Here is a 13,452-nt window from a genome sequence, read left to right as displayed (position 1 = left end):
AACTGGCCACGATCTCTTGCAGATGACACCTGACCCCTTTCTGTAGGAGAACAGAAAGGTTTATAACCCCCATGTCCATCTTGGCCCCAAGGAACTCCATCTGATTTATCTCTGTTGTGACGGGGTGGGGATGAGGAAGGAAGAAAGTTTTTGGGGTGGGGGAGAGACTTTTCCCATCTTGTGGGGCTCCCCTCCAAAGTGCAGAGATGGACATTCACGCATTATTACCTTTTTTTCTTTTCTTTCTAGGACTCCCTGCTGTCTTCGTCACAGTCTGGGCAAGCTTACGGGCAACCTTAGCAGACACAGAGTAAGTCTAAAGCAGAGTTTCCTCGGGGCCAACGAGGTCCTTTACTTTGTGCGTGTAAACAAAACTTACAAACTCTGTTTCTTAAAAAAAAAAAAAAAACGCGGGTGATGCAGTCATAACTCTTAATTACAAGCTGCTTCTCGGGTCATTTCCCTCGGCTGTCAATCACTCTCCTTTTTTATTTAAACACCCTTGACTATTTAAATAGCTCCAGACAGTGGCAGGTTTTCTTCTTTCTCCCTAACTGGATGTAAGGCGCAGGTTTGGCTAAGTTGATATAAATGCAGTCTGTAATGAATAGAAAATAGTCTTTAGCTAATTGTTATTCACCCTTCATTAAGCCCTGGAGAAGTCTGGAAAGAAATGAGGACCAAGTCTGTAATGAACTCAGATGGTTCTTTATTCATTGTCTTCATTGTGGTAATGGTGATAAATGTAAAATTTTGTCCCTGTGTGTATCTGTTGGGTGTATGGGAGGAAAAAAAATACTCTGCCCATTGCCTTAGGCCACACATGCTTTTGGTGTGGGTCTCAACCAGAGAAGTCCTCCACCCCCAATTTCACCAATAAAATAAAATAAAATATATATACTGTGCCATAGCATTGAAGCACCCTCTGGGCAAGTTTACAGTTCAACTATGCAGGCTACACACTGCCTCTCTTCCCAGCATTATGCTAGGTATTCCGTTTCCCAAACTCGGGAGGATGGAAGGCTGAGTGAACCTTGAGCCGGCTACCTAGGATTGAACCCAGGATGTGAGCAGAGGTTTGGCTGCAGTACTGCCATTTAACCACTGTGCCACGAGGCTCATCCACCCCCATTTAGCTTATCTCTGCAAGAGGAAAGGAGCAGCCGAGAATCTGAAAGCGCTCGCTTCTCAGGATGACAGCTCCTAGAACTAGCTTGGCTTGTGAGCCAGCAGACTGGAAGGTCCCAGGAATTGTAGTCTCACAAAGTAACTTTTCCAAGCTCCGGACCTTCTCCCTGCCAAGCAGGGGTGTTGCAGAAGAACTGACGGACAGCAGTTTCTCCTTCACCAGAAGCAGGGTTTTTTGTAAAGCCAATGGGTCTTAACTACCCATTCAAGCCAGCATGAAACTATATGGTGAGCTCTGGTGGGGAAAATCCATTTCCTTCTCATATGTAGATCAAATACCCCAGCATGGTTGTGAGGTTTGCGCTGGTTGTGAGCTTGGTGGCATGACGGGTCCCAGGGGAGGAATTCTCATGCGACGGCCCTTCTTTTCCAAACTGGAACTGGAGCATGTATTGGGGCAGGAAACACTTTGCACTGGGGTGCAAAAAAAAAGGCTTGTATTTTGTGCAAAAAAACTAAAATCCAGCCAGTTTTTAAGTACTATATTTATTTATTTGCCAACATGGCTGCTGACGAGGTGGAATAAGCCTGATTTTTGCACTCGTGCAGGAGCAGAGAAATCTCCCAGCAGCTGGCTCTCTTTTGATTTTATTTTTGGCGAACGGAGACACACTTTGCTCATCAGCAGGAACCAAACATGCACTGCTTTGTGACATCCAAACTGGTCAGATGGATTATGGGAGTGATTGTGCCGCCCACGACCCAAAGAACCAGGGGTGGCGACCAATGCCCTTGAAGTACTTTTCTGACATTGCTGAAAGACAGAGAAAAGATGCAAGGGTTATAATTCTCTCTCTCTCTCTCTCTCTGTCTTTCTGCAGGTGCTGGGATTTAAGTGCCAGCTATTTCAAGTGGTTTATTCAGGTGCCCATCCTCACAGCTGTGATGGTGAGTCAGAGAAGTTCGGATCAGGGAAGGGGGAAGACCAGAGAAAAGACACGGGAACGTTTTTCTTGCCAGGGGGGTGGGTCTCCCCTGTGGTAGTGAAAATGTCATTAAAAAGCAGAAGATTGGTTGGTTGGTTGGTTGGTTGGTTGGTTGGTTGGTTGGTTGGTTGGTTGGTTGGTTGGTTGGTTGGTTGGTTGGTTGGTTGGTTGGTTGGTTGGTTGGTTGGTTGGTTGGTTGGTTGGTTGGTTGGCTTGGATGGTTGGCTTGGATGGTTGGCTAGGATGGATGGATGGATGGATGGATGGATGGATGGATGGATGGATGGATGGTTGGTTGGTTGGTTGGTTGGTTGGTTGGTTGGTTGGTTGGTTGGTTGGTTGGTTGGTTGGTTGGGATGGTTGGCTTGGATGGTTGGGATGGTTGGGATGGTTGGCTTGGATGGTTGGCTAGGATGGATGGATGGATGGATGGATGGATGGATGGATGGATGGATGGATGGATGGATGGATGGATGGATGGATGGATGGATGGATGGATGGATGGATGGATGGATGGATGGTTGGCTGGCTGGCTGGCTGGCTGGCTGGCTGGCTGGCTGGCTGAGTTTGGGCTGCAATGCCACAGTTCCCATGGTGGTTGGTGGATTCTGGGATCTGTAGTCCAAAAAAAGGGAACCTCCCCCTGCATCTGGACCCTCCATCTGCAAAGCGTGTGCTCTTTCTCAGCAGCATAATCCTTCCCGTACTCAGGGCTAGGTCTGATTCTCACATTTTGCTTGGCAGAGTGCAACACGGCAGAGAAGCGGATGGCAATCTTGCTTTTATTTCTGTAATTTATTTTGAGTTGCAGAACAGCTAAGCTCCAGGTGGGCTTTAGCTTCTCCAAGATAGCCCCTGTCTGAAAATGCAATCTTTTCATGCCCGGGTTTGGCAGAACCTGGGTTTCAGTGGCAACGAGGGTAAAAAAACCCTACTCTTTCCAACAGAGAGAGTTCTTTGCTTCCAAACAGAATCGCATTTGCCAAACGCTCCTGCAAAGACATCCTAGGGGGTCTTACTCACCCCTGGCAGCAAAATCTTGGCCTCATCCAACTCATTCTCTTCTAGCAATTGGGCTGTAAGGTCAAAGGCTTACGGGGCCTGGTGGTTCTGTGTTCTAATTCTGCCAGGTCTCTTTTTGCTGTCATCTTTCTCCCCTCCCGGGATCCCGTATCCAAGGACCACTGTGTGGTTTGGAGAGTTGGTCGTTCCTAATGGAACGGAGGAGGAAAACCCTCTCTGTGAGCTTCCAGGAAGAGAAGGAGCTTGCAAAAGCCTGCCTTCAAAACTTGATAACGAAAATATGCTCTTGAATGTCACCTCGCATTCAAGATTTTCATCCCAACCCTAAATCTCTGTCTCGTTTTAAGAATTCCAGTGCTGGGGGTTTTCAGAATTCAGGGGATAATAAACCCATTCACGCCTCTTAAACATGAGCAGCGATGGTCCTCGGCCGGCCACCAGCTGGGTCAACCACCGATGCCAGCTCCTGGCTTCTATTTCTGATATTTCGTTGCTGTCCCCCAGCAATGACTCCCTCCAGACAACTCCCTGGGAGCTACGTCGACTCTTTTCCACAGGACAGACTACAATAGACGGGTGTAATGATTACCTTACTAGTTTAAAAGTGTGAACAAGAACCAAGAGGAGCAAAACTGAGGAGGACATTTTGTAAGGCATCACTCTGGCTGATGTTCCTCTTTTGCCGTTGCCGAATTTTGATTGATTGATTGATTGATTGATTGATTGATTGATTGATTGATTAATTAATTAATTAATTAGCTTCTAGTCCCCCAGATCAGTCCACCCCTTTTTCTCATCAACCAGCCCCTACTTCTCAATAACTTGCTCTGAGACATGAATAAGAGAAGGAATAAAAGTTTTCATTTACTCACGATTGAACATAGGACACAGCAAAACAGAAAAACGTGACTGACTGCTTTCAGCAAACAGACATCAACAGACTACCTGCTTCCAACCGGCAACAGACAAGGGGAAAAGGCCAGGCAGAGAGGCAGAACCTTCTTTGGATTCAGAGGCAGGAGGGAACAATTGATTAGGTTTAATTGGTTAAACCAATCACTTCTATAGTGTTTTTGCTGTTGGTTTTGGCACATGTTCTGTGAAGGGAGGAGCCAAGATACACCTTCGTGACTCCCCTCCTTTTACCTCTGTCTTTCTCTTTCAGGCAAATTTTATTCTCTTTATCAAAATCATCAGAGTCCTGGCCACCAAACTTCGAGAGACAAACGCAGGGAGGTGTGATACAAGACAACAGTATAGGTAAGTCCCCGGCAACCCTCCAGCATGTGCTATTAAGTCACACCTCACTTGTTGCAACCCTAGTAGGTTTTTGCATGGTGAGGTGACCCATTTAAGAAAAGGTTTTAGCATCATCGCTCCCCAGAGAGTTTCTGTGGCAGTGCAGAGATTCCATTTCAGGTCTCCTGAGTCCTAATCTGGCATTCTGTGGCTTAAAAAATTCTAGGAGAATCTAGAAAGATGGCTCAAGAAAAAGGGAAAGGCACTGCCCAAATCCAGCAACTTGAAACTTTTAAGTGGAGTAAACTATCCCAATGGAAGGCCATCAATTCACAAATAAATTGAACAACCCATCAAAATCTTCAGCTTCAGGTTAGGTCCCATGGGAAGGCAAACATACATCTTCTCGATGGTTGTTGTGGGTTTTCCAGGCTCTTTGGCCGTGTTCTTAAGGTTTTTCTTCCTAACGTTTCACCAGTCTCTGTGGCCGGCATCTTCAGAGGACAGGAGTCAGAAGATGCCGGCTGCAGAGAAACGTTAGGAAGAAAACATTAGGAAGAAACGTTAGGAAGAAAAACCTCAAGAACACGGCCAAACAGCCAGGAAAACCCACAACAACCATCGGATCTCGGCCCTGAAAGCCTTCGAGTATACATCTCCTCTGACAGTTTTCTCCCTCCAGGCATGGAAATCTTTCAGGACCGCTTACCTGAGAAATCAGACGTGAAAAACAAAGCCATGCTACCTCCCAACTGGCCAATTATGAAACAAAAGCAAGCAAAGTGCAACTTTAATTTGAATAAATAAACAGTATTTTCTTTTGAAGGGTGCACCTCTTCTAGAAACGGAATCAGCCGTTCAGTTATTTAGACCCTAAATGTATTTCCCAGACACGCCCTTGTCTCCAGAGGGTTTTCTGCTTGAACCAAGCCCTATAGGCCACTACATGTCTGGTGAAATCAGTCACCAGGTTTCTGGATCTCTGCTTCAGCAGGAAGATCGGCTTAGGAAGCTGGCGCTTCCACCATCCGAAGTGCAGCGCTTCGGCTGCTATTGGCCTCCACAACTGCCCAAGTGTGTTCCCTGGCATTTTCAAGACCTATCATTTACCTACGGATTTATTTCATGCTGTTGGAGGCTTGCTATTAATTAAGGTTTGGAGACACTCTGTGACTTTTATGGGGTTTTTTCCCAGCCCCCAACCCCAGCGGCTCCCATTTGCCAGCAGAGGGAAAAGGCGCTCAGCCGAGCCACGGCGGGTGCCCGGTCCTCGGTAATTGCCTCCATGTGGTACCACGGCAACGGTTGGCGAAGCAACCCCTCCTTTTCCCAGTCGGCATCATTTCCAGGCAGAAAATGTTCTCGTAGGGAGGAGAGCTTCTAAATGATTCCCAGATGTCGCATCCATTCCTATTTTCTGAGCTGCCTTCTGGAGGTCTGTGGCATCGTGACATGCCACGGTTGGGTGTCGTATCCCAATCCTGTCGCCACAGGAATCTCAGAGGGGGTGTTCGGGACCCCAACGGCCTGTCTTCTCCGTCCTTGGCTATGCTTCTCATAAGAACGGATTTTGCTCTGTTGAACTTTATATCTCCTCGGTGCACACTCTTAGTCCGAGATAGAAAACAGTCCTGGCTCCTCGACAATGCAGTTTCATCAGATAAATGTTTAGCATTTCACCTTATTTCCAGCGTAACCCTGGCTGCAGAGCTTTAAATTTCTGGTGAAAAATTCCCTTTCATGACACAGGAGAAGGACAGAGGAGAGTAGCTTCTGTTCCCCCCGATAGCCTGTCTCTTTCTCACGAACCGGCACTTCCAGGTCTCAATAACTCACTCTGAGACATCTTTAGTAGAAAGAATAAACCTGTTTCATTACTTGCTGTCGTGAACAGATCCAACAGCAAACCATAAAAAACAGACGGCTTCCTATGGGCGAAAGAGGAGGAAAGGAAGCCTTTAGCAGGGAGGCGGGACTCTCTTTGAATTCACAGGCAGTAAGGAACGATTGGATAGTGCTGGATAGATTGACAGTCACCCAAGCCCAGAAAAGACCCTCCCAGTCACACAAACCATAGGCAGCCTGTGAGGTTGTAAAAACTCCCACCATCCTTACGTCCACAATCCAACTTAAAAATCAGAGACCTTGCAAACGAAGGCACTTTATCTCAGACTGCTACTTCGTAAGCTACAGTAGGGTTAGCTAATTGGGCGGGGTGGGAGAGGCAAAGCGCAGGCCAATTATCTTATCCTTGATAAAGAAGAATATCTCAACCTATCAAAGCACTCTGCTGTAAAACAAAATCATCAACCACAGGAAGTTTTATTTGCTGCTTCACGTGACGGAAAAGACCAGCTCTGTCTTGAGCAGCAGCAGTTTCAGGAAAAAAATAAAACCAATTTTTTTATATGTATATTTTACAACAAAGCCCTACATTTTGTGGCAAAAAAAAACCCTTGTATTTTGCTCAATATGCAAGGGTTTTGCACAAAATGTGGAATTTTTTATTTTTATTTTTTGCATGCAGGATAGTATGCCTGCCCCCCCCAAAAAAACACTCCCCCCCCCAAAAAAAAAATGGAAATAAAAGGCCCAGAATATAAAACAGGGGAATGGATAAAAGCTCTCACTTGGATCCTGGCACTGAACAGGGTTTGAAGGCCTTATAGGTCCCTTCCAAATTCATTATTCTGTTATTCTGTGATACTGTTGCCCGGTGAGGAGAAAACGTGTGGATTTTTTCATTCTTCTCTGCAAGAACAGTAGGAGTCAAAACGTACATCCTATAGCCGGATCGGAGGCAAAGACCAAGTTAAAAACCCAGCCACATGATGTAGAGTGTGGGAAGTTCCGTTCTAGATTATAGCTCGGTCAACAGTGCCAGGATCGGCAAAGGCTTTCCACCGGGGTCGCCCTCGCCGGTCTGCCTTTTGGGGGTTTTGCCCTGAGAACAGCGCCCATGGCCAGGAGTGTATCAGAAACGAAGGACCACCTTTCTTAGGAGGACCACTGAGATGAGGAGAGAGGATGCTTCCAGCTGTTACCTGGGCCACTGAGAGCTTGTTTGGATGCAGTATAACCCTTTGCGAATATTTTAATGCACGGCTCGGGGTTTTAAAAATGAAAACATCTACATCATTGATCACACATTACTCTCTCTCTCTCTCTGTTTCCAAAGTTGTGAGAAATGCTCAGTATTTCCCCTCCCCTTTCTTTTATGTCGGATTGCAAACACGGCCATCGTCCTCGTGTAAACGGAGAGCCATGGCTTGTAGAGCATGCATGAATGTGGCTTGAAAAAAAGTTACTGCGGTGGACTACATTTCCCACAATCCCCCAGCTAGCATTCCCACTGGGGAACTGGAGTCCAGAAAAAGTAACTGTGGAAAGCCGTGTGCGGGATTCATAACATCAAATGAAATACTGTAATAATAATTTTAAAAATTCATACCTATATATTTAGGAAGTCCAGCATGCAATGAAGGGTTGATTACAGATCGTTTTCTCATTTACGTATGTGATAATCCATGAACCCATGTGTTTCATCCAGGCTAACTGGATGTTTGATATTCACATCTGCAGCCGTATAAATTCAACATGACCCAGCTGCATAATCTTTAGCCTTCAGTTCAGAGCAAAGCCGTTTCCCTTGCAGCACAACTTCTAGGGACACTAAAATCAAGACATGGCCGCCCTGTCTCGGAAAAGGTGACCAGTTCTAATCTAGCCAACTGATCCTGAACCACTCCTGGTTAACCATCATCCAGCCAGCTCTGGAAGCTGAGAGCGAGCCAGCACCTCTCTTACCCTTCCCTCTGTTCTCTTCTGCAGGAAGCTGCTGAAATCAACCCTCGTCTTAATGCCTCTCTTTGGAGTTCATTATATCGTTTTTATGGCTATGCCATACACAGAAGTCTCAGGAATCCTCTGGCAGATCCAGATGCACTATGAAATGCTCTTCAATTCTTTCCAGGTATGACGTGCCTCCTCCAAGGTCCGGTTTCAAGGATGACCGCCTGGTGGCCAACCCAGGGAAGCTGGGGGAGAATCCTGGGCTCGCCACCAACCGGGTGTCCCCCTTTTTAACCTTTAAAATCAACATTTAGGGCTCAGTGAGAGTCTTGGTCCTCCCTAGAGTAGACCCCCACCAGCAGTGGGATTTGCGTTGGCATTGATTCGACAATGCCCGTTCGTTCACCCATGGTGGCTGTTTTCCCACAATGTGTCAGGGGCAAAGGAACAATGCGGGAGGTCAAGAGGGAAGCAAGCAATGGAGCAGCAGCCACGGGGGAGAAATGAATAGAAGGGTGGGATCATGTTCTTGGCAACGATATCACGATGGCCAAGCAGCTACCCGAGAATGCTACATGTGGACCTGATGATGTCTGGGAGCCTCTGAATGATGATGGAGAGATGGTTACGCAGTTGGACAGGCGAGGGCGAGATGTTTACAAGGAAGCCAGATTTGGGGTGGATATCAGGAAGAACTTCTTAACTGTTAGAGCAGTACGACAATGGAACCAGTTATTTCAGGGGGAGGCGGGGAGCACTCCACCGTTGGAGACGTTCAGGAGAAATTTGGACAACCTTCTGTCAGATCTCCTTTGCTTTGGACTCCTGAAGGGAGCAGGGGGTCAAACTCAAGGGCCTTAGAGCGGTGGTCCCCAACCTTGGGCCTCCAGATGTTCTTGGACTTCAACTCCCAGAAATCCTGGCCAGCAGAGATGGTGGTGAAGGCTTCTGGGAGTTGTAGTCGAAGAACATCTGGAGGCCCAAAGTTGGGGACCACTGCCTTAGAGGCCCCTTCCAAATCCATTGTTCGATGAGTCTAATCTTTCTTTGCTTCTTTCTTTCTTCTTCCTCCTAGGGATTTTTTGTGGCCATTATCTATTGTTTTTGCAATGGGGAGGTAAGTCTCTTAGAGCTCCAACTGGGCCCTTGATGGGATGGTGGAAAGTCACAGCCTCTTGAAATTTTAGAGGGCCTTGTCAGGACAGGGGGTCTCTCCTAGGGAAAAATAAACACAAACGTTTGTCAGCCCATCAAGGTCTAATCCTGCCGGTTGCAGCCTTCTGAGCCTACAGAGGAAGGCTGATTTGTCTTTCTTTAACATGGGGAAATGCTTGTTAGTCTCAACTGCAGTAGATGAAGTCAATCTATTTGAATTTGGAAGGTCAACCATTATGTAAATGGCATGGATTCAGTGGGTTTACTTGGACTGAGACTAACGATTATTGCTACCTCCAAGACTTTGGAGTGATGCAGTCCAGCGATGGATGGATCATGCAAGGCTCCCAGCTGCATGTTTCTGTCTCACAAATGATACCCCTTTGCACTTATCTACCTGGTTTTCCTACTCAATGTTTTAAATCCCGGAAATATTCCCAGATCAAAATACACACACCTGTTCGTGAAGCCCAGGGACCGGAGACCTTGTCTCCCTCTGGAATCAGGTCCTCCACATCTGAGAGCCGTCCCACATCTTCTGCAAATACTTGCCATGCCAGAGCTTGCAAAAGGGGCTGCTGTAGGAACCTCGTGGCACCATAGTTAAACTGCAGTACTGCAGTTAAGCCTCTGCTCACAACCTGAGTTCAATCCCAGTGGGCTCAACCAGTAGCTGGCTCGAGCTTGATTCTGTCTTCCATCCTTCCGAAGTGGGCAAATTGAGTACTCAGCTCGCTAGGGTGGGTGGCCATGTGCAGCCTGCCTAATTAAAATTATAAACCACCCAGAGGGAGCTTTAAGCACTATGGAGCAGAAGACTTGCTTTCAAACTATACCCTACCAAGTCCCCCAGTTGGCAAAAGGCTTAGCATACAAAAAGGTGCCCATCCCAGATATATTTCAAAGTGGCACCCCTCTCAAAGCTTTCCCTTGCTTCGTATCCCATAATAAGTCCCCTTTCTCTTTCTCAACGGTTGCCAGGTTCAAGCCGAGATCAAGAAGTCTTGGAGCCGATGGACGTTAGCCCTTGATTTTAAAAGGAAAGCCCGGAGCGGGAGCACCACGTACAGCTATGGCCCCATGGTGTCCCACACCAGCATCACGAACGTCACCACCAGAGGAGGGATCGCTCTGCACGCCAACAACAGACTGATCCCGGGGGCCCTCAACGGGCATCGGAACTTGCCGGGATATGTCAAAAACGGCTCCATATCCGAGAATTCCCTCCCTTCTTCTGGGCCAGAACAGTACAATAAAGATGAGGAGTATCTCAACGGGTCGGGACTCTACAACGGAGACAAGCCGACGGTACTCGTGGAGGAGGAAAAGGAGACTGTGATGTAATTTGGGGGGTGGGGGAGAGAGAGGAAAGAAATAGAAATGGCTTCGAGTCCAAATGAAGAGGTTCCCCCCCAAGTGTTGAGGGTTTAAGAGAATCCTTAGCCACTCAATGAATGCCAGGAGCCTACAGACCGTTGTCCTCTGCACTTTGAAACAAGAAATGAATTTTCTCGGGTAGAAGGTGGGCCAGCGGTCTGATCCAGATACTTTGCTCCATGGTCTGCTGCCCCACGGTGTGTCATGAAGGCCTGGGCTCTCTCGGTCCGGCAGAATTTGGCACCGCTGTCCGACCACGAAGGAGATAACTCAGCGTTTTTAAGGACATGTCTACGGACACGCTAGAATTTATCGACAGCCCAGCCCAGAAGGAACGGCCTGGTCCACGGGTCCAGTTTTGGGGCCGAGAAGGCCAGGGGCCGAGCGCCAGCGTCCCCACTTCGCGGGTTTCCCCTTTGATTGCTAAGAAAAGGGGTTTTATGTGTGAAAGAGCCACCCGGCAGAGAGGTTCAAGGGCGGGGGAGGCCCTTCCTTGGGACTGAACAGCGCAAGCTTTTACGGAGGGTCCAAATCCTTGCTTCTATGTTAAGAGCCAGTTCTTGAAAGACTCCCATGTCGCGACAGGAACCGGGGGAAATCCCACCCATCCCAAACCTCCCGCCCTTGCACCAACTTAAGTGAACAAAAATCCAAAGGGAAGGAAAGGCAGAAATAGGTCTTTATCCAAGCGAAGCCAAAATGCTGGGGGGGGGGGGGGAACAGCTGCTAGCGTAAACAGGAGAAAAGCAACAAATAGCAGAACACCCAAACTTTGCATCAGTGTTCCTGCTTCCCACTTCAGGAGGATAACGTTGCACTCATTTTAGCAACATACACCTTTAACTGTCATGTTTTCCACCAAAGCACCTTCGGGAACTTTAGTCCATGGAGCGCAAAGCTTGGAAGTAACACGTTAACAAGCAACGGCTTTTCCCTGTTAACGTGTTACTTTTAGGGCATGATGAGGGTGTAAGGATGCCCCTCCGGTCACTAGGTAACGACCATCCGTATCCTTAGTCTACGGCCAACCCCATGGGACAAGCAATATCAGTCCAGTATATTCTCTCATTGGGGATGTATAAGTTGGGGAAAAAAAGATTTTTTTCAGGACCTTTTGAAGGGATTCCCAAACCCTCAAATTTTGCACCATTTTTTTAAAAAAGGGCAATCTTTCTTCCTAAGAAAAAGACATTTAAAAGCAACGAGCGACTTAAAAGAGTAACGTGCCAGGCTACTTCAAAATTGTGGTAGCGTTAAAGGTAGTGGGTTGCGGACGGTGGCCTTACAGGGAGTTGCACAATTATTTTTTTTTTAAAAAGCCTTCTTAGCCCTAAGGAAACATAGGAGTCATTGATGTCTCTTCCCAAAAGTCTCGTCCCCAGAGTTCCATGGGAAGAAGATGCAGGCCTTTGAGTCTATGGTGTAGAATTATTGGGAGAAAGGGTTTGTGAAGGGTTTGCTGGTGGTAGATCAGTAATAGAAATAATCCACTTTTTTTGCATTCCGATCAAAGCCCATCTATTGGATCGAGGTGTGCGGCTTATAGCCCGTCACACTGTAACTTCCATCATCCCTCACCTTGGGTTGTTTAGGCTAGGGCTGATGGGAGTTGAGACTCAACAACGTCCGAAGACCCATGAGTTGTCCATCTTTTGTAGACCTTTTGAAGTCACTTCATCTTCCCCTGGAGCGACACCAAACTGTTGGATAACCCTTCCTTCCAGTTCCCAAAATAGTTGACATTTTCCAGTGAGTGTGCATGGCCCTGTGTAAAGAGGAGGGTATAAAGGCATAGAGAGGAGAAGCATTATGAGGGAAGAACATAGAGGGTGGACTAAGTTGTGGGCTCTTCGCGCCTACTCCAGGTCCCCAGTCTCAAGTGTCAGTCAACACATGTAAATGCATGGTGCTCTGTGTCTCATCCTCTTCTCTAGAGGTGCAGAATTTTAACTGTTAGAGCAGTACGACAATGGAACCAATTAGGGGGTGAGCGCCCCAACGTTGGAGGCCTTCAAGAGAAAACTGGACCGCCTTCTGTCCGATCTGCTTGGATTGGGATTCCTGCTTTGAACCAGGGGGTTGGATTGGATGGCCTTCAAAGCCCCATCCAACTCCATGATTCTAGGGTTCTATGACTAGAAAATGAAGCCAGGATCCCACCCTAGAGCAGAAAGTTTTCGATGTCTATGACTTTACCAGAGCATCAGCTTGATCTAACATGACCGTGAAGACTAATCACATGGAAACTGAGAATTATTTTCTCAAGTTCTCCCCTGAGACAAGGAGACTAAAATGGGAGTTGGGTTTACTCTTACGACCCAATCTTAGCCATGTTTGCTTGATCTCAGTGGGTTGGGTCAAGGTTCCGTCTTCCGTTAGAAATCTGCTCCCAGAAGGATCTTCCTTGTTAGTTTTTCAGGGTCTTTTTGCAGCTCACCTTATTCCGTGAGCATTTTCAGGGAGACCGAGGGGCCCACCGTGTTTAAAAGGGGGCATAAAAAGTACATGCGCATGCCTGAAGCCAAGTTCCAACTCAGTTGGATTTCCTTCCACTTCTATAGGCTCAATACTGTAGCTCTGCCTTGGATCCTTGAAACTGCCATTTGAAAACAAATGTGTCTTGGGTTTATACCATTTTAAAGGTCATTTCCCTCAAGGAATGCTGGGAACTTAATGAAGACGTTGAAAGTGATCTACTGGAGATCCATATATCCTCATGCCAGAACTACAGTTCCCTAGGCAGAAGGAGTGC

The 13,452-nt window shown here is 47.2% G+C and overlaps 1 protein-coding gene across 1 annotated transcript in view; it reads left to right on the top strand.

The window, feature by feature from the left end:
* Positions 1-13,204, top strand: part of PTH1R (parathyroid hormone 1 receptor) — a 104,632-nt gene extending 91,428 nt beyond the window's left edge. Inside the window, exons 8-13 of the mRNA XM_020804960.3 lie at positions 250-310; positions 2,010-2,076; positions 4,303-4,397; positions 8,208-8,349; positions 9,244-9,285; positions 10,305-13,204. Coding sequence (XP_020660619.2) covers positions 250-310; positions 2,010-2,076; positions 4,303-4,397; positions 8,208-8,349; positions 9,244-9,285; positions 10,305-10,667 — 770 coding nt within the window. The 3' untranslated portion in view covers positions 10,668-13,204. The remainder of the gene's footprint in view (positions 1-249; positions 311-2,009; positions 2,077-4,302; positions 4,398-8,207; positions 8,350-9,243; positions 9,286-10,304) is intronic.
* The last annotated feature ends 248 nt before the right edge of the window (positions 13,205-13,452 follow it).

The sequence above is a fragment of the Pogona vitticeps genome, chromosome 6 (genome assembly GCF_051106095.1).
Source record: "Pogona vitticeps strain Pit_001003342236 chromosome 6, PviZW2.1, whole genome shotgun sequence".
Lineage (NCBI taxonomy): Eukaryota > Metazoa > Chordata > Lepidosauria > Squamata > Agamidae > Pogona > Pogona vitticeps.
Note: the sequence above shows the minus strand (reverse complement) of the source record. Positions and strands in the feature narration are given on the sequence as shown.